Source organism: Crinia signifera, chromosome 1 (genome assembly GCF_055691185.1).
Source record: "Crinia signifera chromosome 1, ASM5569118v1, whole genome shotgun sequence".
Taxonomy (NCBI): Eukaryota; Metazoa; Chordata; class Amphibia; order Anura; family Myobatrachidae; genus Crinia; species Crinia signifera.
Window position 1 is genome coordinate 472,670,173 of NC_139217.1, and position 25,282 is coordinate 472,695,454.

General features: G+C 49.9%; 1 protein-coding gene across 1 annotated transcript; it reads left to right on the forward strand.

Annotated features, from left to right (window-relative positions):
• Positions 1–13,220: 13,220 nt before the first annotated feature.
• Positions 13,221–23,561, forward strand: LOC146024234 (C-C motif chemokine 19-like). Its single transcript, XM_083155430.1, has 4 exons — positions 13,221–13,382; positions 19,140–19,266; positions 19,628–19,703; positions 21,184–23,561. Exons 1-4 carry the CDS (start codon positions 13,322–13,324, stop codon positions 21,208–21,210), a joined length of 291 nt encoding a protein of 96 aa, XP_083011556.1. The 5' UTR covers positions 13,221–13,321; the 3' UTR covers positions 21,211–23,561.
• Positions 23,562–25,282: the final 1,721 nt, after the last annotated feature.

Below are 25,282 nucleotides of genomic sequence, written 5' to 3' on the forward strand. Positions count from 1 at the left end.
GTCATTTGCTTTAACCAGTCGGCTGGGTGCTGCTGTTGCTGCTCAGTCATCAGCCTGGATGGATGTAAATTAATGTGACTACGCTATCTGGCACTGTAGGGCATATCTGCCACTGTGGGGGCATACTTAGCACTGTGGGGGCATACCTAGCACTGTGGGGGCATACCTAGCACTGTGGGGGCATATCTGGCACTGTGGGGGCATACCTGTGGCACTGTGGGCATATGTGTGGCACTGTGGGGGGCATACCTGTTGCACTGTTGGGACATATGTGTGGCACTGTGGAGGCATACCTGTGGCACTGTGGGGCATATGTCTGGCACTGTGGGGGCATATATGGCACTGTGGGGGCATATCTGGCACTGTGGGGGGATATGTGTGGCACTGTGAGGGCATATGTGTGGCACTGTGGGGGCATATCTGGCACTGTGGGGGCATATCTGGCACTGGGGGTATATCTGGCACTGTGGGGGTATATCTGGCACTGTGGGGGCATATCTGGCACTGTGGGGGCATACCTGTGGCACTGTGGGGCATATGTGTGCCACTGTGGGGGTATATCTGGCACTGGGGGCATACTTAGCACTGTGGAGGCATATGTGTGGCACTGTAGGGGCATATCTGGCCCTGGGGGGCATTTCTGGCACTGGGGGCTTACTTAGCACTGTGGGGGCATATATGTGTGGCACTGCGGGGGCATATCTGGTACTGTGGGGGCATATGTGTGGCACTGCGGGGGCATATCTGGTACTGTGGGGGCATACCTGTGGCACTGTGGGGCATATGTGTGGCACTGCGGGGGCATATCTGGTACTGTGGGGGCATACCTGTGGCACTGTGGGGCATCTGTGTGCCACTGTAGGGGTTTATCTGGCACTGGGGGCATACGTAGCACTGTGGGGGCATATGTGTGGCACTGTAGGGGCATATCTGGCCCTGGGGGCATACCTAGCACTGTGGGGGCATATCTGGATTGTGGGGGCATATTAGTAATGGGCATCAGTTGTGCGGTGCAATGAGCATTATGGTGTGGGGCATAATGTGTAACGGGCATTATGGTATGGGTCATATGTATTGGGTGTGTGACGCCTAACAGGCATTACTGTGTAAATTTTGTCCGCACGCCTTAGGCACGTAATATCTCTGTAGTTTATCTGTTCATGTTCTAATGCTTTGTCATGTAGTCACTCCCCCTAGTGTCATGACCATGCCCCTGACCACGCCCATTGTTTGGGGCCCGCGCACCTTCGGTGCGCAGGACAGTACCACTATGACATTTTTTCTACTTGCACCACTGGGTTAGAGTGTAGGTAAGAGTGAAGATCAGTGTAGGTAAGAGTGTAGATCCGTGAAGATCAGAATGTAGGTCAGTGTACAGTAAGTTAGAATATAGATCAATGTAGGTTAGAGTGTGGATCAGTGTAGGTCAGTGTAGGTCAGAGTGTAGATCAGTGTAGGTCAGAATGTAGATCAGTGTAGATTAGAGTGTAGATCAGTGTAGGTTAGAGTGTAGGTAAGAGTGTAAATCCATGAAGGTCAGAATGTAGGTCAGTGTACAGTAAGTTAAAATATTAATCAGTGTAGGCCAGAGTGTAGGTCATAGTGTAGATCAGTGTATGTCAGTGTAGGTAAGAGTGTAGATCAAGGTAGGTTAGAGTGTAGGTAAGAGTGTAGATCAGTGTAGGTAAGAGTATAGATCCTTGAAGGATCAAGTCAGTGTACAGTAAGTCAGTGTAGAGTAAGTTGGAATATAGATCAGTGTAGGTCAGAGTGTAGGTAAGAGTGTAGATCAGTGTAGGTAAGAGTGTAGATCAGTGTAGGACAGTGTACAGTAGGTCAGTGTAGGTCATAGTGTAGGACAGTGTGGGTCAGAGTGCATATCAATGTAGGTCAGTGTAGATTAGAGTGTAGATCAGTGTAGGTTCGAGTGTAGGTAAGAGTGTAGATCAGTGTAGGTCAGAGTGTAGGTCAGAGTGTAGATCAGTGTAGGTCAGAGTGTAGATGAGTGTAGGTCAGAGTGTAGATCAGTGTAGGTCAGAGTGTAGATCAGTGTAGGTCAGAGTGTAGATCAGTGTAGGACAGTGTAGGTCAGAGTGTAGATCAGTGTAGGACAGTGTAGGTCAGAGTGTAGATCAGTGTAGATCAGTGTAGGTCAGATTGTATGTAAGAGTGAAGGCCACGGTGAAGTAAGCTGGGGGTAACATCATAAGGGCACTAGGTCTTTAGCGACTGTCTCTCATATCTACGGATTTAGGCACAGGTCTATTGGGTGGTCCTAGGCTACATCTGTATTTACTCCTGGTATTCCACTAATACGACAGCGTCTGGTTTCTAGTTGGTAAACACGATGAAACCCGTGGGCTGCTTCTATGCAGCTGTACATGAGTACAATGCTTCCAGAACCACAATACAGACGTCTCTGCTTCCCTTTCTATTGCTTTGAAGCCAGATAGAGCAGCCGCAGGAAACTCCCTCCTGACAATGGGGACTTTGACCGCAGACAGGGTGGGTCATCTATACAGTGGCCCAGAGAATGGGCTGACCCCTCACTCCACAAAGAAGCAGCCGCCACGCGCCCACCTTCTGTGGTCTCCAGATGTCCTGAAATTGGAGAACAGAGAACGGTTATAAGTTATCTATGAATAATCCAACTCTGATAAACATGGCAATTATCCAATGACTAATTTTCTATGTACAGTTAATGCAGAAGTGAAAGCGGCACCAACAATGACCAGTTCTGCCATGGAATTCTCCAGAACTTCTAAGAACAGTCTCAAGTTTTGTAGATTTGTTCCAGGAAATGTCACGAATTTCAGACCCAGCCACCTGTCCTACACAGCCTGTAATGCTGGCCTGTCCTACACAGCCTGTAATGCTGGCCTGTCCTACACAGCCTGTAATGCTGGCCTGTCCTGTGTAAGAGGAGCGAGGGCGTGGCCTACGCTGATGCTCGCTGCGCGTATTCACCTCGCTGCGCTCCGTCTCTCACCTTCGGGCCGATGATAGTCCCGGTACTTTCCTCTTGCTCCACTGGTTTCCGAAGCGACGGCACCTGTAAGGGAAACAGGGGAGGGGAATCCCCCTAGGGGGGGAGGGGATGCTCATCACAGGCACTAATGGCCTCAGACTGGTTACACCCACTTGTGGAACACGGCGGGTGTAACTCGGGTGGGGTAACACTCCGGGGAGGGGAAGGAGCACAAACAACACAACAACAGATGCAACACAATTATACTCACCAGTCGTCTACCGGACTTCTGACTCGCTTCCGATGCTGATACCGGCACCTGGAAGGGAACACACGTAACCTCCTGCTCCCTAGGGCAGGGCAATATGCCAACGCGCCTGCAGCTTAACGCCCGCGCAACCTGCGGCCTGAAGCCGTCTTATGTACCTGCAACCTAGCACCGGATCTTCCGATGCCACGGCCTAGCGCCGCGCAACCTGGCGCCTAATGCCCGCGCAACCTGCGACCTAGCGCTGGATCGTTAGATGCCACAGCCTAGCGTCACACAACCTGGCACCTAACGTCCGCGCAACCTGGCGTCCTACGCCCACGCAACCCGCAACCTGGTGTTGCACCAACTGCGGAGAACACAATCTGCACAGTGACTCAATTGCATGAACCAACGTACAGCATACAATATACTGTAGTGCCAAATAAAACAGTACAATGTAAAGCAAAACAACACTATACCAGCACATTAGTGAGGGCTTACGTCCCTGTGGCTGCTCCCAGCTACACCACAATAGCCACTGTCCACAGCCTGCTGCCACACACCCATTGTCCTTAATGAGAGGCCTCTGTCCTGCACAAGGGCCTGATGCCCAGCACCTCACCCCTAAGGGCCTAATGCCCAACACAGCACTGGGCCTAAGCCCCAACTATATGGGCCTAAAGCCCAGAACACAAATGGGCCTAATGCCCAGCGCAGAAACCCTAAGGGCCTAATGCCCAAAACACACACGGGCCTAGTGCCCAACTATAAAATCCCTTAATGCCCCACGGGCCTACTGCCCGACTACTGCACACAGGCCTAGTGCGTGAATTGGGCTCACGGGCCGACTGCCCGAACTCCTAGTGGTCTAGGGGGGAGGCCGAGAGCGGACTTACCCATCCTAGGGGCTTCTGCTGGTCCAAGCCTGGTCCAGCCACATGGGTGGTCCGTCTTCACTGGAGGTGGGATGCTTCCCACCACCTCTGGGCTTCCTGGAGTCTTCACCGGGGGCCAGGGCAAGCTCTTTTGCGTCGCACCCCGCTGCGCCCGGGCTTCCGAAGTCTTCGCCGACAGTCCCCGGCACTGTGTACTTCACCCGGCGGGCGGCAGCGTGTAGCAGTCCTGTGCACACAGCTGCCACCTTCCGGGGCTTCCGGCGGCTGCTCCTCTCCTCTGCTGAGCTCTCCTCCCTCCTGTGTTTCTGCCGCCGAACTCTCCTCTCGCTCCCGGCGCTGGTTAGTTCAAACCAGCACCAGGGGGCTGGGCTTGTGACGTGGCGAGCCAGGATTGGCTCGTCGCCGCCGCTTCCCATTGGGTGCTAGAGTGGGAGCCATGATTGGCTCTCCTTTGGGGCCACATTCAAATGGCCATTGTTCACAGGGAGCAGCGGTGGGGATCCACCGCTGCCCCCACACCAGCCATCGTCAGAGGGCCTGCCTCCAGCTCCATGGGGTGGTGCCGGGCCACCCCAGGCAAGAAAACAGGCACAAACCAGCAGCAGGGCCAGTGACCGAACGAGTACATGGACCCTGGCTGCAGGGGGCGGCGCCACTCGGTTGCGGCATCGCTCCTTCCGCCCCGGTGCTGCCTGTACTACACCGCCTGTAATGCTGGCCTGTCGTACGCAGCCTGTAATGCTGGCCTGTTCTACACCACCATTTTTAATATATACCCCTCTGGAGTCCCGCTGCCAGACTGGCTGAATAAAATGGCTGTGGCAGCCATTTATTTTGGAGTTCTGTGCATGCGCAGTAGAGTCTGAGCCTTCCACTGTTTACACTCTAAATGCACTGTGCACTGGAGGGCCGCAGGACGGGAGACAGGAAGGGGCCCGAATGGAGGACGCTGCACACCCGCCTCCTACTCTCTACCCCTGGCAACAAGCAAGAAACCCATGGCAACAATAAAGAAACCCCTGGCAACAAGCAAGAAATCTATGGCAACGAGCATGTATCCCCAATATCATGTATATTATTTCTACACCAGGGTTGCCGACTTTTGTAATCTCCTCTCCGGGAAAAGCCCAGAGAGGAGACTCTCAGCAGGAGATCGGGGGCGGGGCTTAAGTGTGCAGACCCCATGATGGAAACTGACCCGATTTGCCGATTTCCTCAGAGGTGGGCGGGGCTAAAATGAAGCGATTATGCCACTTTAGCCCTGCCCCCTCCGTGGAGATCGGCAGATCTGGTGGTTATTTAAACGGCAAGGTGAGGGGGAGGAAGCCGTGATCGGGGGGGAGCAGGGGTCCCCCAGAAACCGTGAGGGTTGCCCACCTTTCTGGGGGGGGGGAGGGGGGGCTGCTACAAGACCACTCTGCATCCTCAGCCCCACTGCAGGTCACGCGCACCTGGGAAGCCACCCCCTGACACCACGTCCCATCTGGCAGCAGATCTCCGGTGCTCCATGCAGCTGCAGCGGGACCAGTCCACACAAACCTCTGTACATGCTGGAGAACCAGCCACCCGCGCCACATCCCTGCTTACAAAGCCTTCTATAATAAGAGGGGAAGGACTCCTCCTGAGGTATGTCTAACATTTAAGGGAAAAGACATAAGACCTACTAGGCCCAGGTGAAAATGACGCTCTCTTTTCTTCCTACATTCCAAAATCAATTAAATGAGGTAACATTGAAGTCCTCTGCTGTCCGCTTCAGCATCACCTTGTGTGTCTTGACATGGCTACAACAGAAGCGGTTCTTCTATCTTCCTCCTACAAACCACCAACCTCGCTACAAAAGGCATCGTATTTTATTCGCACAGGACCACCTAGGAGTGAGATGATCTCAGAGTCCCTGTACCTACATGCTGTTCTGGACACATCCTGGCAGATGATCATTTCTCATTGTAGCGAATCATTGATACATATGTTCCATAACCTGTGCATCGGGTGATCTGAGCCATGACGGCATCTTGGCATCGTATTGTGCCAGAGAAATCTGTTGTCCTCATCTCCCCTTCCCCAATAGGAAAGTGTATAACCCAGCGATATAATGGTGTAGCGATGCTCATCATTGCTGTGTATCGGACACTCGCACTTGCAGTGGCGTAACTATAGTCCCGCAGCCCCCGCGGTGGCGGGGAGGCGCTAGGCAGGTGTGGGCGCCTGGGGGGTCTGAGGGACTATAGTTACCACCTGGTCCCGGCTCCCGACTCCTGCCCTCCCCCTCCTTACCCCATTGCCGCCGGCGCCGCTGCCTCTAACCCGACACGCAGATCTGTGTCGGGTGACGGGCGGTCCCCGGCTCCGGCTGCAGTGCTAATATAATAAGAGACACTCGGAAAATGGCTGCCCCCATAATGCTGTATGGGGGCAGCCATTTTCCGAGTGTCTGTTATTATATTAGCACTGCAGCCGGAGCCGGGGACCGCCCGTCACCCGACACAGATCTGCGTGTCGGGTTAGAGGCAGAAGCGCCGGCGGCAATGGGGACGGGTAAGGAGGGGGTTAATATTTGGGGGGGGGGGCCCGAAATGTCCGGCGGGGGGGGGCGCAAAAAAAGTAGTTACGCCTCTGCGCACTTGATCACACCCGCCGCGTGGAATCTTGACGCTGTGACAACAGTGGTTTTCTATGATGTGATAGGATTGTGCCATGGAAGTCACACATGGCGATGGGCGCAGCAAAGATGGCTACTCCGTGACCTCGCGCTCTCCCAGATCTTCCCCGAATAGCCGGAAAAGTGTCCAGAGATTATCCGGACACATAAAAGTTGTGGTTTAAACAACTCTCCCCTAAAATATGCCAAACACTTCAGCTTATTGGCTAATAAACCCCCCCCCCTGCTAGAGATCAGTAGTGTAGACAGATCTGCTGGGCATCAGGCTGAAACCTTATCCCCCTTGTTATTGTGATTCCTGGCTGTCCGTCCTCTGCAGCTCGGCCACCGTCACATGGAAGCGATTACTGGGCGATTACGCCGCGTCCCGCTGGGAGCCCGACCCCTGTGCCAGGTCCTTTACAAGCGTTCTGTCTGCAGATTTCATGGGGGCTAATTATTGTAAGCGGATAAATTCATCAAAGTATCCTGTAACAGAAGTCATTGCCCGGGACAGGGACCGCCGTAGCTATAACCCCTCATTCCATTCAGATTTATAGCTGGAATTACTGCACTATATAGCACATCAATGAGGTTAATGGGAGTCTCTGTAACCCCAAATACTGGGGAGGCCATCAGTGAGAGACCCTAATGCTAGCAATGGCATAGCGACGACCCCTCACAGTAAGGGATAAGCTGTAAATATGAGACCCTGCAGCCAGATCCCCACCCCCTCAGCACTATAAGTAGTTATTATATTGCCCAATGATGGTAATGACTAGACCCATCCTGATCGGCCGGAGAGATCCATAAAATGACCAATGTATAGCGTACACACTGCAACAAGGAGGGTGGGTGGGGGGGGGGGGGTTTAATTACCCGGTCCCCAGTATAGATGGAGGGGTCAGGGGGAGCCCGAGACCGAGCCCTGGACTTTACTGGGGCCCAGGCGAACTCTCTATGGCCCTGTCACTGCACAGGGCGATCATGTAAACATTTCGAGTTTTCATTAAGACGTGGAAGTCACTTACAAATGAACGATCTGCTTCTTAGGTACAGTTGTAATCTACATACAGGTAGTTTCCTACCCTCCTGCATTCTGCAGGAGACTCCCTGAAATAGTAGCGATCTCCCAGACTCCCTGCATAATTTATGCAATCTCCCCGATTTTACCTAACCCACATTATGCAGCTGTAACATTTTTTGGGGGAAAAAAGATCTCAGCGATAATACATTCATATGGGATGATCAGTGACATTTAATAAGGTTTTTCGTAGCAACACACAATATATGAACAATCCCTGACAGTGTCTTTTCGTCAACAAGTCGTGCAGATCTTACTGACTGCTTTGGGGCTCATTCACAGTTGGATCATGGGCAGTGGGGGCTCGTACCTTTTGGCAGGAGGGGGGCTGCCGCTGGCCGCTCCTCCTGGTCCCCGCCATGCTGCATTCCAGGTGCCGGTACTATGATGACAGGCACCGGGACTGGCGCGTGGGCAGTACAAACCTCTGTACTGCGCATGAGGACAGCTTCTATGGGCTGCTTCTGGAACAGCCCATAAAAGGGGAATCACGGTCCCTGCGCCTATATAATACTGGGAACGGCGTGTGCGCAATACCGACGTAGGTACTGTGCATGTGCAATCCCCAGGTTCAGGGGCTTACGCTCGGCAGCCTATAGAAAGGAGTCCTGGATGGAGGGAACACATCCCATTGGGACTGCCTTGGTGACTGGCGGGCCGGACTTCCAATAGGAAGTCACTGCCAGTCACATTGAAGCCAGTGAATCTACAGTGGCGGATTTTACCTGGAAGGGGGGGGGGCTGCGGCCCATAGGTATAAACCACCACTGATCATGTGTTTCACAGGTATACGGTCGTTAGATCAATATATATTAGAAGGTCAATATGACTGAGGTTGACACATGAAATCGGTCTCCATGGCTTAATCAACATGGTTGGAAGGTCGACACAAACATTAGGTCGACAATAGCTAGGTCGACAGTGAAAAGGTCCCCATGAGTTTTTCACCTTTTGTGTGAGCCGACACGTGCCAACAGGCAGTAATTACTGCGCTACCATCACTACAGTGTGGCGGGAGAATAGTGTACCCGAAGCGCGGCGAGCGCTGTACACGCTGACAGTGTCTCCTGACGATCTTCTGTGGTCGACCCAATGATCCATACCTCTATGACACGCCTCTCAGATGTAGCAGTACACGCCCACTGCGCTCTAGGTACCACCTTCGCTGTCTCCCTGATAGCCCAGTATGGATCTATTCATACTGTAGATGTGTTTTGCAATGAGATTGCGACATGTTACGTTTCCAATCACTGGTTTGGCGGAGTTCCTTCCCTGTAACTCCCAATAGTAATAATACTCTGACATCACAAAGCACAAAACATGGCTGTGCGGAGCGTTGGGTTTGGCACCATCGTCGCTGCTAATGACAGCTGCACTTCCTGATCTCTTGGGACACGTGGGATTAAAGACGGCTCAGTACTGAGGAAAAAGGTTTGTTATGGAAATTCCCTGTCTTACAGAGTAACTAGCCAGAAATACAACCCTCTCACAGCCCTCAGTACTGACCCTCCCACAGCCCTCTGTACTGACCCTCCCACAGCCCTCTGTACTGACCCTCCCACAGCCCTCTGTACTGACCCTATCACAGCCCCCTGTACTGACCCTCTCACAGCCCTCTGTACTGACCCTCCCACAGCCCTCTGTACTGACCCTCTCACAGCCCCCTGTACTGACCCTCCCACAGCCCTCTGTACTGACTCTCTCACAGCCCCCTGTACTGACCCTCTCACAGCCCTCTGTACTGACCCTCTCACAGCCCTCTGTACTGACCCTCTCACAGCCCTCTGTACTGACCCTCTCACAGCCCTCTGTACTGACCCTCTCACATCCCCCTGTACTGACCCTCTCACAGCCCCCTGTACTGACCCTCTCACAGCCCTCTGTACTGACCCTCTCACATCCCCCTGTACTGACCCTCTCACATCCCCCTGTACTGACCCTCTCACATCCCCCTGTACTGGGCTGCTTCGGCAGCAGTCCATAGATGCATATTCAGGGTCCTGGGACTGGTGCATGCGTAGTATCGTCCTTGGGACTGTGCATGTGCAGAACCCGTATTTATTTGCCGCCATTGCAGCAGCCCATAGAGGAATCCCGGAGGGAGGGAAGACCTCCCAATGTGACTGCCTTAGGTGACTGGCAGTCTCACAGACTGCATCTGGTTTCACACAGTGGCAGATTTTACCTGGGCGGAGGGCGGCTGCAGTTCAGCAGCCGATAGGTAAAAACCACCACTGGACATAAGTATCAGGGGGCAGAGATCTGATGCCATCAAAGATGGCATCAAGTAGCTCCAACACACCCACACCACCCACCGGCCACATTCTATCCCCAACACACCCACACCAGCATGCCACCCTCTACCCCCCCCCAACACACCCACACCACCCACCGGCCACATTCTATCCCCAACACACCCACACCAGCATGCCACCCTCTACCCCCCCCCCCCCCCCCCAACATACCCACACCACCCACCGGCCACATTCTATCCCCAACACACCCACACCACCATGCCACCCTCTACCCCCCCAACATACCCAACCATCATGCCATCCTCTACCCACTTACATGCCCACATCCCCAGCCTACCATGTTCATTGCAGCCCATAGGCTACCATGGACTAATGCCATCCTTGCATCTCGGTGCTTGGTAAATATGATGGTGGGCATTTCCCATAGGCACCTATGCGGGGTTGTAGCTGCTGTTGGGAATGTAGCGATCACCATTCACACCCTGTCTTATGCTTTATTTGTATTTTGTTTTACATTTTGAAGTCTCTTGCGCCTGGAAGCAGCCATGATGATTTATGTCGCAGTGGGCAGATCATGGCTGTAAATAATGAGAGAATAATCAGATTATTCTATATATTTTCACATTTGCACAATTAAGTAATAAAAGCATTTAATGCATTAATACAGTGGTTTTCAAACTCGGTCCTCAGGACCCCACACAGTTTAGATTTTCCAGGTCACCCAGCAGGTGCACAGGTGCATTCATTACTCATTGAAAACATTTTAAAACAGGCATGTCCAAACTGTGGCCCTCCAGCTGTTGTGAAACTACACATCCCAGCATGCCTTGCCATATTTTTAGCATTCCCTAATAGCAAAACTGTGGCAAGGCATGATGGGACTTGAAGTTTCACAACAGCTGGAAGGCCATAGTTTGGACATGCCTGTTTTAAAAGATTCACAGCATACTTGCCCGGGCAGCTGCCCACAGTGACACCTCCAAACCCGCACACCGCCTCCCCCACCCGGCAGCCCCCCAGCCAGGCATGCACGATACACAGTGCAGCCTGCACAGCACCAAGCCTAGGACACAGAGGGGCTCGGCGCTCTGCAGGCTGCACTGTGCACTGCGCGTTCCTAAGGAGACGTGGGATGCCGCAGCTAGGTAAGTAAGTGTGAATGAAGGTCAGTTCCGGGGAAGGGGGGGTGCGGGGCGGTCCCCAGACTGAAGGTCAGTCCTGGGCCCCAAAATTAATAGTAGTGGCCCTGCAGCTAGCCTATGGTCCATTTGGCTAAGATCAAGTGTAGTATCTGTTCTTATCAGTGGGTATGGACTGGCCCCTGGCAGAGAATAGAGAAAGGCCGGACTGAGTACCTTCACCCATGCCAGATGGTGGGAGGTGTTGTTTCCGTAAACCCACTGGTAGGAGGGGGGGAGAAACACTGGCCTAGTAGGTGGCTCTCTTGATGGAGTTTGTAGCCCCTGAAGGATGAGACAGCGAAAGGCTCGGTCTAGTATCCATTCCCAAGTGGGGAAACGCTGGGACTGAGTAGATTGCCCCCATTCCAGAGGTTCATAGCCTCTGATGGGGAGTAAGCGAAAAGCCCAGCTTAGTACTTTAACCTTTGGATGCGAGAAACACTGAGACTGAGTAGAGTCAAAGGGAGTCAATGGAAAAGCCCAGTGGAGTATCCATTTCCATGCCAGGGGCTGGAGAAACACTTGGTCAGACGCTGATTGGCTGGCTGCCTGGAGCCCAAGCTTGCTCTGTGCCCCCGGAGAAACTCGGGGGGGCCTGAACCCTGCACTGGTGCCCATGAGCACCGTGCACTAGTACGGCACCTGCACTGTGCACTCTCCCTTTAGGTTAGCGCTGCACGTCCTCACCCTGGGCCTTTTGGCTGGGGTAGGACAATTTTTCACAACCCCACCCCGGCCTTTAATTATCTATTTATTTTCCCTTCTCACGTTTGTCATTTGAATCACGTTTTTTTGTTTTTCGTTAGTTTTATCACCTCTTTTTGGTCAGTGTGTACGACCCTTATTGGCTACACACTCCCCCACGTATACCAAAGCTCTCTCCTTTTGGGGAGAGCTGCGATCCCCACAAGGTGGAGGGAAGCCTACTGAGGGTCTCTTCAAACTTCGGTGCGGAGGACCCACCTGCCCTAACCCTTCCAAGGGTGGAGGGAAGAGGGTTTCTCTGAGCTTCGGCGAGGAGGACCTCCCAATCCCTATTTTCCCCTATTCTGCCTTTTGACTAGAGGGCACCGTGTGCACCCATTATAATTACACCCCTGCATCTACCCCTCAGTGTCTAATCAGACATGAGAACAGTTGCAGGGTTGCTCTGTGAACCGGCCATCATTGGGGGATTTTGGAAGTTACAATTCGTCATAAATGAAGATGGTAATTACTGTACCTGGTGTGGGAAAAAAAGTCCGGACAGTGGCAGAAATGAAACTGCAGTTGTCAGTAGTAACAGTGATGTATGACAGTGTCTGTTATTCCCCTGTGTCACACACTCCACTGTATACCAGGTCCTGTCATACAATCATCACCCGCACTGATCTCAGTAATGTCATTATCTGGTGTATTCATAGTTATATAGGTTATAAGGTGTGTGGGGCCCCTGGGCAACTAACCTGTGGGGGCCCAAACAATGAAACATATGATGGAGATGCTATTAAACTTGCAGGGTTAGGGTTAGCAGTACACACGTGTTACACCACGCACACTGACGTGCCCCCATCTCACATTATGCCGCAGTACCCCCACACCATTATAGCCGCACTCACTCGCGGACACGACTAAGTTGTGTCTAACTGAATTGACCCCATAGGATAATAAGCCCCTGTCCTCAGATTGGGAATCTGCATTTCCGCCTATGTTTGCAGATGATAACTAATTACTGGTTGTGTGTAATTAGATGCAGGCATTGGGTAATTGGGGAATGACAGGAATGACAGATCTGTGATGAAAGTTGGGGAATAGGGAATGCTTCCATAATCCTGGAATAGGGTCGGAAATGTTAGAGCCTGCCAATGCACCCCCTCCCCCAGCCTGAGAGGAACATGCCGGGGGGTTACCGGGGAGGACTATTTGCAGAGGCTGCAGGAGGAGGAATCCAGCAGAAGTGAAAGTGAGACTCAAGTGACAGGATAAATACAGCAGAGATCCTGCAGAGGGATCATCACACCACAGAGGGATCTGCCGAAATCACAGCTGGGTCACTCTGTCTGCTCCGAGATGGCTGTATGGGGACCCATTATCTTCCTGCTGATTGCCGCTGTGTGGGCCGTTCCCCCTGGTGAGGAGACCTGTCTTATTGTTATTATTATTATTATTACATACCTCCCAACATGACCCATGCCCGGAGGGACAAACTACTCTGCTTCTGGATGTATAATTGCCATCGCCTGTGTTGAACAAGTTTACTATTAAGAAAGGTGTTTCACCACAGGTGATGGTAATCCTACATTAAGAGGAAAGTTCAGAAGCAGAGTAGTTTGTCCCTCCTGGAGAGGGTCATGTTGGGAGGTGTGTTATTATAATTATTAGTATTATTATTATATAAATAGTAGTATTATTGTTATTAGTAGTAGTATAAGTAGTAGTATTGTTGTTGTTATTAGTAGTACTAGTAGTATCAGTATTTATATTGTTGTTATATTTATATCTATAAATGGGGAAGTGTTGCTTCTCCTAATGTTTAAAATTGATACCAATTGGGGGCAGTAGGGATGGTGTAATGGTTAGCATTACTGCGCTGAGGTCATGGGTTCGATTCCCACCATGGCCCAACTGTGCAGACTTTGTATATTCTCCCTATACTTGAGTGGGTTTCCTCTGGGTACTCTGGTTTCCTTCCACAATCCAAAAATATACTGGTAGTTTAATTATCCTGGTAGGCTCATATATTAAGTAGGTTAATTGGCTCCCAACAAAATGAACCCTAGAATGCCTGTGTGTGCGTGTACATGTGGTAGGGAATATAGATTGTAAGCTCTGCTGGTAATACCAGCAGATGAACGGCTTTCCCGGCGATGATGCGGAAGTGCACATCACTGCTCACCGTTGGGGCCATACACACTGGGCGGCTTTGAAGCCATTCGAAACACCAAGATTGAGCGTCTTTCAGCTCAAAATCACCAGCGAGTATGGGCCTTTAATTAGCTGCTAACAGGCTTGTTTGAAGAATGACAGCTAGGAGCGGATTGGTTGGTACTTTGGTAGTGATTCTGGTTGATTTGGTAATCAGCATAACTATGTCCCCCACCGCGGTCCGTACATCCCCAACGCTTTGCGAATTGATGTTTTGCATGGGATTGTATCTATTCGCAGGGTAGCGTACAGAAATCAATTTATTTCCATCAAATTATTTCTGCCCTATTTGCAAATCAGTCCGAGAACGGGGGCAGTGGCTAATGTCACAGGAGCCGCCCGCCCCCGGCCTGCATTCGCATTGGGGACTCCCATCATTTTCCTCGGTGCACCCAGCTTTTTCGTTGGTACGCCCAGGAAATGCTGGGCATCCCTGTGGGAAAGCCCCCCTCCCCCTTTGCGTAAGTTGGGAGTCCCCCCAGCCTGAAGGTAATAGACGCGTCAGTGCAGAGGGCGAGAAACAGGGGCGTGGCCAGACGGTGCCCTCATTTGCAAATGCCATTCCCCCATTTGCATAGGTAGCACCCCCTATGTCACGCGAGTGTCCCTCTTCAGATGATGCAGAAGTTGGGAGGTATGCATCACAGGTGTAGTCAGCAGACAGCACATACATGGCAGCATTGTGGAGGCACAGAGTGATGGGAGGAGTCTGATATACCATAACCCATCACATCACATGTGTAGTCAGCAGACAGCACATACATGGCAGCATTGTGGAGGCACGGAGTGATGGGAGGAGTCTAATATACCATAACCCATCACATCACACGTGTAGTCAGCAGACAGCACATACATGGCAGCATTGTGGAGGCACGGAGTGATGGGAGGAGTCTGATATACCATAACCCATCACATCACATGTGTCGTCAGCAGACAGCACATACATGGCAGCATTGTGGAGGCACAGAGTGATGGGAGGAGTCTGATATACCATAACCCATCACATCACATGTGTAGTCCGCAGACAGCACATACATGGCAGCATTGTGGAGGCACAGAGTGATGGGAGGAGTCTGATATACCATAACCCATCCCATCACACGTGTAGTCAGCAGACAGCACATACATGGCAGCATTGTGGAGGCACAGAGTGATGGGAGGAGTCTAATATACCATAACCCATCACATCATACGTGTAGTCAGCAGACAGCACATACATGGCAGCATTGTGGGGGCACAGAGTGATGGGAGGAGTCTGATATACCATAACCCATCACATCATACGTGTAGTCAGCAGACAGCACATACATGGCAGCATTGTGGAGGCACAGAGTGATGGGAGGAGTCTAATATACCATAACCCATCACATCACATGTGTAGTCAGCAGACAGCACATACATGGCAGCATTGTGGGGGCACAGAGTGATGGGAGGAGTCCGATATACCATATCACATCACACGTGTAGTCAGCAGACAGCACATACATGGCAGCATTGTGGAGGCACAGAGTGATGGGAGGAGTGTAATATACCATAACCCATCACATCACACGTGTAGTCAGCAGACAGCACATACATGGCAGCATTGTGGAGGCACAGAGTGATGGGAGGAGTCTGATATACCATAACCCATCACATCACACGTGTAGTCAGCAGACAGCACATACATGGCAGCATTGTGGAGGCACAGAGTGATGGGAGGAGTCTGATATACCATAACCCATCACATCACACGTGTAGTCAGCAGACAGCACATACATGGCAGCATTGTGGGGGCACAGAGTGATGGGAGGAGTCTGATATACCATAACCCATCACATCACACGTGCATAGGTGTGCGCACATTGAGTGTTAGGGGTGCACAGGCACCCCCTAATGCTGTGCCACACACTTATGAACACCTCTGCCGCTAACAATACCAGCAATACCCTTAACCAAAGACTTTTGCTTTTGCTTTTTAGAACTGTATTCCATTTAAAGAAGCACCCATCAATCAATTATATGTGTGTTTGCATTGTTACTTGTACTAGACCTTTGTCATATCACTAAATACCTGCATCATCCATATATGTTTATGACTGTATTTGCATGTACTGTTACACAGAGTAATTAGAAGATTAAAACTGATATAGGCAGGAGATTTTGGTGTGGTTTAGAGACTTTTTATATTGTAGCGAGTGCCAATAGAAGGAAGACACGCCTGATTGGCGGTGTTAAACACGCCCAATAGGTGGAGCTGTGCACACTCCTTTGGCGGTGCACCCCCTAATAAAATGTGCTGCGCACGCCTATGCACACGTGTAGTCAGCAGACAGCACATACATTGCAGCATTGTGGAGGCACAGAGTGATGGGAGGAGTCTGATATACCATAACCCATCACATCATACGTGTAGTCAGCAGACAGCACATACATGGCAGCATTGTGGAGGCACAGAGTGATGGGAGGAGTCTGATATACCATAACCCATCACATCACACGTGTAGTCAGCAGACAGCACATACATGGCAGCATTGTGGAGGCACAGAGTGATGGGAGGAGTCTGATATACCATAACCCATCACATCACACGTGTAGTCAGCAGACAGCACATACATGGCAGCATTGTGGAGGCACAGAGTGATGGGAGGAGTCTGATATACCATAACCCATCACATCACACGTGTAGTCAGCAGACAGCACATACATGGCAGCATTGTGGAGGCACAGAGTGATGGGAGGAGTCTGATATACCATAACCCATCACATCACATGTGTAGTCAGCAGACAGCACATACATGGCAGCATTGTGGAGGCACAGAGCGATGGGAGGAGTCTGATATACCATAACCCATCACATCACACGTGTAGTCAGCAGACAGCACATACATGGCAGCATTGTGGAGGCACAGAGTGAAGGGAGGAGTCTGATATACCATAACCCATCACATCACACGTGTAGTCAGCAGACAGCACATACATGGCAGCATTGTGGGGGCACAGAGTGATGGGAGGAGTCTAATATACCATAACCCATCACATCAAACGTGTAGCCAGCAGACAGCACATACATTGCAGCACTGTGGAGGCACAGAGTGATGGGAGGAGTCTGATATACCATAACCCATCACATCACAGGTGTAGTCAGCAGACAGCACATACATGGCAGCATTATGGAGGCACAGAGTGATGGGAGGAGTCTGATCTACCATAACCCATCACATCACACGTGTAGTCAGCAGACAGCACATACATGGCAGCATTGTGGGGGCACAGAGTGATGGGAGGAGTCTGATCTACCATAACCCATCACATCACACGTGTAGTCAGCAGACAGCACATACATTGCAGCACTGTGGAGGCACAGAGTGATGGGAGGAGTCTGATATACCATAACCCATCACATCACATGTGTAGTCAGCAGACAGCACATACATGGCAGCATTGTGGAGGCACAGAGTGATGGGAGGAGTCTGATATACCATAATCCATCACATCACACGTGTAGTCAGCAGACAGCACATACATGGCAGCATTATGGAGGCACAGAGTGATGGGAGGAGTCTAAAGTAACAGACAATTCAACAGCTTCTCCTTGAATCACTGATTGAGATGAGAAAAGTCATCAGCCTGATGGTCAGCAACATGGAGTCGTGACCCCATGCTGAGAAGGCCAGGACCCATTTTGGGTTCGCTAACCCTATACTGTTATTGTATACTCGCATTTCCCTAAGAATAATATGAAGGAATTAACATTTGCTTTAGTCATGTTATAGGCCCTGACTGAGTCTTATAATGTGCATGCAAAGCACATCAATTAGTACAGTTCCATTATGTGTCTTCTCTTTCCCAAAATTGCGTATGAAATAAAGTTCTCCAGCCAATCAGCTCCTCTCAAGTGTTCAGCTCCTATCATGTTTTGAGATGTACCATATACAAAATTATTCCTCACTCGTTGATAAATGGTCCACATAATGTTCAATTTCAGTATATCACTGTGGTATAATGTGAACTGGGGACATTACACTGAAGCATAATATGAATGAAAGTGAACTGTTGCTGTGAAATAACAGGAACTGGGGACACAGTATGGCATAACATGCACTGGGGGCACTACATTGTGTTACACACCATTGTGATGCTAGTACAGGGTTGCCGACTTTCAAAAAATCCTCTCCGAGAGAAGCCTGGAGAGGAATCTTGCATTACGAGTTTTGGGGGCGGGGCTTAACAGTGCCGGCATTAAGCCCCACCCCCATTACGGCAAATAGCCGAAATACCTGATATCCATGGAGGGGGCGGGGCTAAAATGACACGATTGTGCCGTTTTAGCTCTGCCCCCTCCCCTGAGACCCGCGGATTGCGGCATATAAATGCCGCGATCAGGGGGCTCAGTGGGGGTCCACCTGATTCCGGGAGGGTTGCCCACCCTTCCGGGGGGCCGGGAGGAAGGACCCGATTTTCGGGAGACTCCCGCAAATTCCGGGAGGATCGGCAACCCTGTGCTAGTATTAGTTACACATTACATTGTACTTTGTAATAACATTACCTGTATATCACTGTGGTATAATGTGAACTGGGGACACAGTATGGCATAACATGCACTGGGAGCATTACATTGTGTTACACACCATTGTGATGCTAGTATTAGTTACACATTACATTGTACTTTGTAATAACATTACCTGTGTATCACTGTGGTATAATGTGAACTGGGGACACAGTATGGCATAACATGCACTGGGAGCACTACACAGTGTTACACACCATTGTGATGCTAGTAATAGTTACACATTACATTGTACTTTGTAATAACATTACCTGTGTATCACTTGAACAATGATAAGATAGTTGTGCTGGGGCCCATGTAGGCATTGAGCTGGCCCTTACTAGGACTCCATACTGTATCTTGCCACCTGAGCTGTGCAGTATTGCTGTAACATTTTGGTCAGCGTCACACTTACCTGTCACTTTTCCTTTCCAGTGTCTGGTGCAAGCCGGAATCCCTCTGATTGCTGCCTGGACACACGTCCCAAAGAGATACCCAGAAATAGAGTGAGGTGCTACATCAAGCAGGATTTGTCTACCGGCTGCAACATAGAGGCAGTGATGTAAGTGTCTACGTTGCTGGGTCCTAAAGAAAGCAATCATGGGAAGTGTTGGGAAAGACATCCTACATAGTCCATTAGTTCATGCGCTGAACCAATATTGCTCATTTCCAATAGTTACATGTTATAACCTACTCTTCATTGTATATAGACATGTGAGCTAATTGCAATAAAATACATAACTGGCATGCTATGCTTTGTCATTTTAGCTATTTGACCTGTAGCCTATTGGCATCTAGTTAGGTGCTGTTGGGTACTTACCATTGGCAATGATAATCTACTTTTTAACAGCGCAAAACGGAACAGTGAAAATGTCATTGTTGGGTAGATTTCTCTTCTAATACGCATATCTCTGTCTATACAGATTCGTCACTCACAAGGGCAGGCACCTCTGCGCACCATCTGGTGAAAAATGGGTCCGAGACTTAATTAAGAAAAAGGTAAGTTGTCCTGGTGTCAACTGGGATGTGCAATGCAAAATGTAATAAATGGGAAATGTTTTCTCTCAGTACCACACCCGTCAATGGAAACAAACTCTGGGTCCGATTCCGTCTCGCATGAGTGAAATCCCGCCCATGTGCACAGCTGCGAATGCACAGGGGAAAACCCAATCAGAATCAGTCACCATCGGATTGCTTCCCCCCTGCTCGCAGAGTAAGTCTAGGCTTGCTCAGCGCTGCGAAGGCCGTGGGGAGAAGGAGGCTGCTGATGATGTCAGCAGCCCTCTCTCCCAATGGCCGGGGAACGCCTACGTTTTCTGGGGCCCTCCAAGAAATTGCTGGGTTACACCTCCAAATGGTCGCAATCACCTGCGTAAGGACAGCGAAGGCTAGCCATCACCAGATCCGTGCATACATATGGCTCGCGGATGCGCACAGCATACTGTGTCCTTGCACGGTCGATAATTGGCAGTGCTGTGAATTCCTGATAATGAGACTGGGGGTGTGGGCTAGTGCCCTGGATGACAGCACCCCTCGATGACCCCTCAGCATGCTAATAAATGCACTTGTAAACACAAATTGCTCCTATTGCTAGATTTTTCTTTGCAAATATTTTCAATATGAGACAATTTCAAATAGTTAAGAATACGTAACGCAGTATGTGACATGGACGCCAAAAGGTCAACACAGGAAAAATGTTGATGTGCAATAGGTTGACAAGTTTAAAAGGTCAACACTGCCAAAAGGTCAACTTGGAAAAGGTCAACACTTGAGTTTTTAATGTTTTTGTGTCAATGTCGATATGGACGTGTTGAAATGTTGTGTTGACCTATTTATGTGTCGACCATTGGCTTGTCAAGCTTTTACTTGTGTCGACCTTTTGTCAATGTCGGCATATTGCATGTCAACCTTTTGCCACCTAGTGCATGAGGATCTTTTGTCTGTGTCAACCTACTGCATGTCAACATTTGGTGTCAACCTAGGCACATAGGACCTTATTCTGGTTGACTCGCAATGCTGCATCCATTCATGGCCTTGGGTGTGGGGGGAGAAATCATTAGTTTGTTGCTGACCATCGAATGATTTCTCCAGCGCTTGTAGAGGTAAGACACCAATCTGGTGTCTCACTTTTGCGAGCGCCCTGTGCAGGAAGCGGGAGGGCAGCTGACATCCGCTGACGTCAGCTGCCCGCCCCCGGCACCCGCGTCACCTGGCCATTTTCATGTGAACGCCCAGCATTTTAATGGAAAAGCTCATGAAACGCTTGGCATTCCCATGGGCTCTGACCCCACCACCACCACCACAGCGGGATGGCGTAAAAGTAGTTTACCATGCCCGCTCGCACCAAGCAATTGAACATGCGCATATATCCTCAGACTCGAACGTGCGGGGGACCGATTAAACCAGAATCCCATAGTAATTTCGAATGCTTCCATTGAACACTGCATATGAACAGACTTTTTCCTTCTTTCCTTCTAAGGTGAATTGTCCATCCAGAAAGGCCTGAAGTTGTGGCTGCTGGAGGAAGAGTCTCTGCATTTAGCCGACTGCTCTCATTTCTGTCACTTCTGATTCTCTCACCTGTTGGACTTGTCCTCTTCTCCTCTGTTGAATACATGTATGTGTCCTGTGTGTATTCCTCGTTATCTCATCCAATGATCACAGTGCTGGTGGCTGAGCTCTCGCGTTAACCGTTGCACTATGGATGGTATGGAGACAGTAGAACGCAGCTGACTGGTGAAGATCCTGCTCTGCTCACTGCCTCGTTCAGCTTCTCGTCCCCAGCTCTGTGTTATAGACTGTGACTTTGGGAATTCTCACCAGCACTTACATGACATCCACTGACTGCTTGTTCTATAGGCTGTATTGTAGCACTTGGGGTACACCACTTGTTTGACGAAGAACCATATGCTAATTTCAGATTTACATTTTTTATATATATTACTAGATCTACTACTGTATGTTTTTTATATGATACCCAAATGGAAAGCATCGAGAATATGAATGTGCATGGGGCAGGTGTAATTCATTCCTATAGGGAGCATGTTGTACGAACACTCAAAGTACAAGTATAACCTTTAATTCAAATAATTACATTATTATAGTGCATCTGTCTCCTTCATATGAACAGAGACAGCCACTTTGTGAGTGGAACTAATATTCATGATAAGGAAGCTTTTCCATACACTAGGAGCCAGAGAATGCAGCCTATCCAGTCACTAGGAGACGTAACATCACTGAGAGTGTAGCCTATCCTAGGAGCCAGTGACATCACTGAAAGTGTAGCCTATCCTAGGAGCCAGTGACATCACTGAGAGTGCAGCCTATCATAGGAGCCAGTAACATCACTGAGAGTGCAACCTATCCTAGGAGCCAGTAACATCACTGAGAGTGCAGCCTATCCTAGGAGCCAGTGACATCACTGAGAGTGCAGCCTATCCTAGTAGCCAGTGATATCACTGAGAGCGCAGCCTATACTAGGAGCCAGTGACATCACTGAGAGTGCAGCCTATCCTAGGAGCTAGTGACATCACTGAGAGTGCAGCCTATCCTAGTAGCCAGTGACATCACTGAGAGGGCAGCCTTTCCAGTCACTAGGAGCCAGTGACATCACTGAGAGTGCAGCCTTTCCTGTCACTAGGAGCCAGTGACATCACTGAGAGTGTAGCCTTTCCTGTCACTAGGAGCCAGTGACATCACTGAGAGCGCAGCCTTTCCTGTCACTAGGAACCAGTGACATCACTGAGAGCGCAGCCTATCCTGTCACTAGGAACCAGTGACATCACTGAGAGTGCAACCTATACAGTCACAAGGAGCCAGTGACATCACTGATAATGTAGTCAATCCATTTAGTAAAAAACAGATATACTGCATCACTGACAAAGAAACATCACTGAGAGGTAAAACGTGCGGAGAGAACTCACAGGTTGTATCTCTAAATGACTTCTTCCCCTGTTCATGGCCAATAGATGCGCGTTCATTAGCTCCCTTGATGGCTCCTTGCTGACCTGGGCTATGATTTGCTCATTATACAATGTGCTTATAGAGCTTCTTCCGATGTGAAACACTGAGTCACTTTAATTGGGTGTGGGCTGACGATTTCTATGTGAGTGATTGTTATGATTTAATGAATGCATGTGTAATGACCAATGCGGAGCGGGAGCGCAGAGCTGTAGCCGCCTCTCGCATCTGGCAAAGCGCAAGTAACCAAAACAGCTTTAAATCAATATCAATGTCTGGTTTAATGTTGTGTTTAAGATGAATGTTCCTTATATATATATATTTTTTCTTTTTTTAACCATATCCTATAATTATAAGTTTTATATATGATCAAATTCTTTTCTTTGTATTTGTGTCTGGATAACTTGGTAAGTTTGTATGATTGAATGGTTTGGACTGGTGGAGATTACTGGGCGACGGAGAGTGAATCAGGAGCGACATTGGGTCTAGCAGCAATATGGCTTCCCGCTGTGAGCCCATGTTGTTTTCACCGTCAGCTATAACGAATACTGAATGTACAGACATTCCGGCCGTCTTAGGTACCACGGTGGAATTTTTGGCTTGTGGGGGAAATGTAGAGGAAACGATTTGGGGTAAATGCAGGAAGTTCAGATGTGAAGGTCGCAGACTAGGGAGTACATCTGAATAATGCGAGGAAGAATCTCTTGTGTCCCAATGCACTGGCACCGATAGGACGGGACGATAACAGTTCCGCACTCTGGACTGACAGGTTCCCCACAGGCTCACGGCAGCTCATCCACGTGTATCCGGCTTACGTCGGCTTTATACCATGTATATTTTATCATTGTTTTATGGGACTTTTGGATATTGATTTAATAAATATGTGATTTCTAAAGATTCATCTTGTGATTATTAAAAACTACTGTATGATTTACGGTGCATGCGTCTACTGTACATGATATCACAGGGTTCTACATACAGGCAGATGTACTAAGCATTGGAGAGATAATGGACTGTCTTTTTACAACCCCAGCATATATCATGGCAGTTAGGAGCTGATTGGCTGGGACTTTGTTCTCTCCGGTTTATATCTATACATTGCTTAGTATATCGGCCCCATTGTGTGGCGTGGTATGGTACCACACAGGGTGGAGCAGAACCACACAGGGTGGAGCGGTACCACACAGGGAGCAGTGTTATCACACAGGGATCAGTACCACACAGGGAGAAGAGTTATCACACAGGGTGGAGCGGTACCACACAGGGAGCAGTGTTATCACACAGGGTGGTGCAGTACCACACAGGGAGCAGTGTTATCACACAGGGATCAGTACCACACTGGGAGCAGTGTTATCACACAGGGTGGTGCAGTACCACACAGGGAGCAGTGTTATCACACAGGGTGGTGCAGTACCACACAGGGAGCAGTGTTATCACACAGGGTGGTGCAGTACCACACAGGGAGCAGTGTTATCACACAGGGTGGTGCAGTACCACACAGGGAGCAGTGTTATCACACAGGGTGGAGCAGTACCACACAGGGAGCAGTGTTATCACAAAGGGTGGAGCGGTACCACACAGGGAGCAGTGTTATCACACAGGGTGGAGCGGTACCACACAGGGAGCAGTGTTATCACACAGGGTGGAGCAGTACCACACAGGGAGCAGTGTTATCACACAGGGTGGAGCAGTACCACACAGGGAGCAGTGTTATCACACAGGGTGGTGCAGTACCACACAGGGAGCAGTGTTATCACACAGGGAGCAGTGTTATCACACAGGGAGCAGTGGTGCCACACATGGAACAATATTATCATACAGGAAACAGTAATTACCCAAGTTGGAGCAGTACCATACTGGGAGCAGTATTATCACACAGGGAGAAGTATTATCACATAGGGAGCAGTGTTATAACACAGGGTGGAGCAGTACCACACAGTGAGCAGTGTTATCACACAGGGAGCAGTGTTATCACATAGGAAGCAGTGTTATAACACAGGGTGGAGCAGTACCACACTGGGAGCAGTGTTATCACACAGGGTGGTGCAGTACCACACAGGCAACAGTGTTATCACACAGGGATCAGTACCACACTGGGAGCAGTGTTATCACACAGGGTGGTGCAGTACCACACAGGGAGCAGTGTTATCACACAGGGTGGTGCAGTACCACACAGGGAGCAGTGTTATCACACAGGGTGGTGCAGTACCACACAGGGAGCAGTGTTATCACACAGGGTGGAGCAGTACCACACAGGGAGCAGTGTTATCACAAAGGGTGGAGCGGTACCACACAGGGAGCAGTGTTATCACACAGGGTGGAGCGGTACCACACAGGGAGCAGTGTTATCACACAGGGTGGAGCAGTACCACACAGGGAGCAGTGTTATCACACAGGGTGGAGCAGTACCACACAGGGAGCAGTGTTATCGCACAGGGTGGTGCAGTACCACACAGGGAGCAGTGTTATCACACAGGGAGCAGTGTTATCACACAGGGAGCAGTGGTGCCACACATGGAACAATATTATCATACAGGAAACAGTAATTACCCAAGTTGGAGCAGTACCATACTGGGAGCAGTATTATCACACAGGGAGAAGTATTATCACATAGGGAG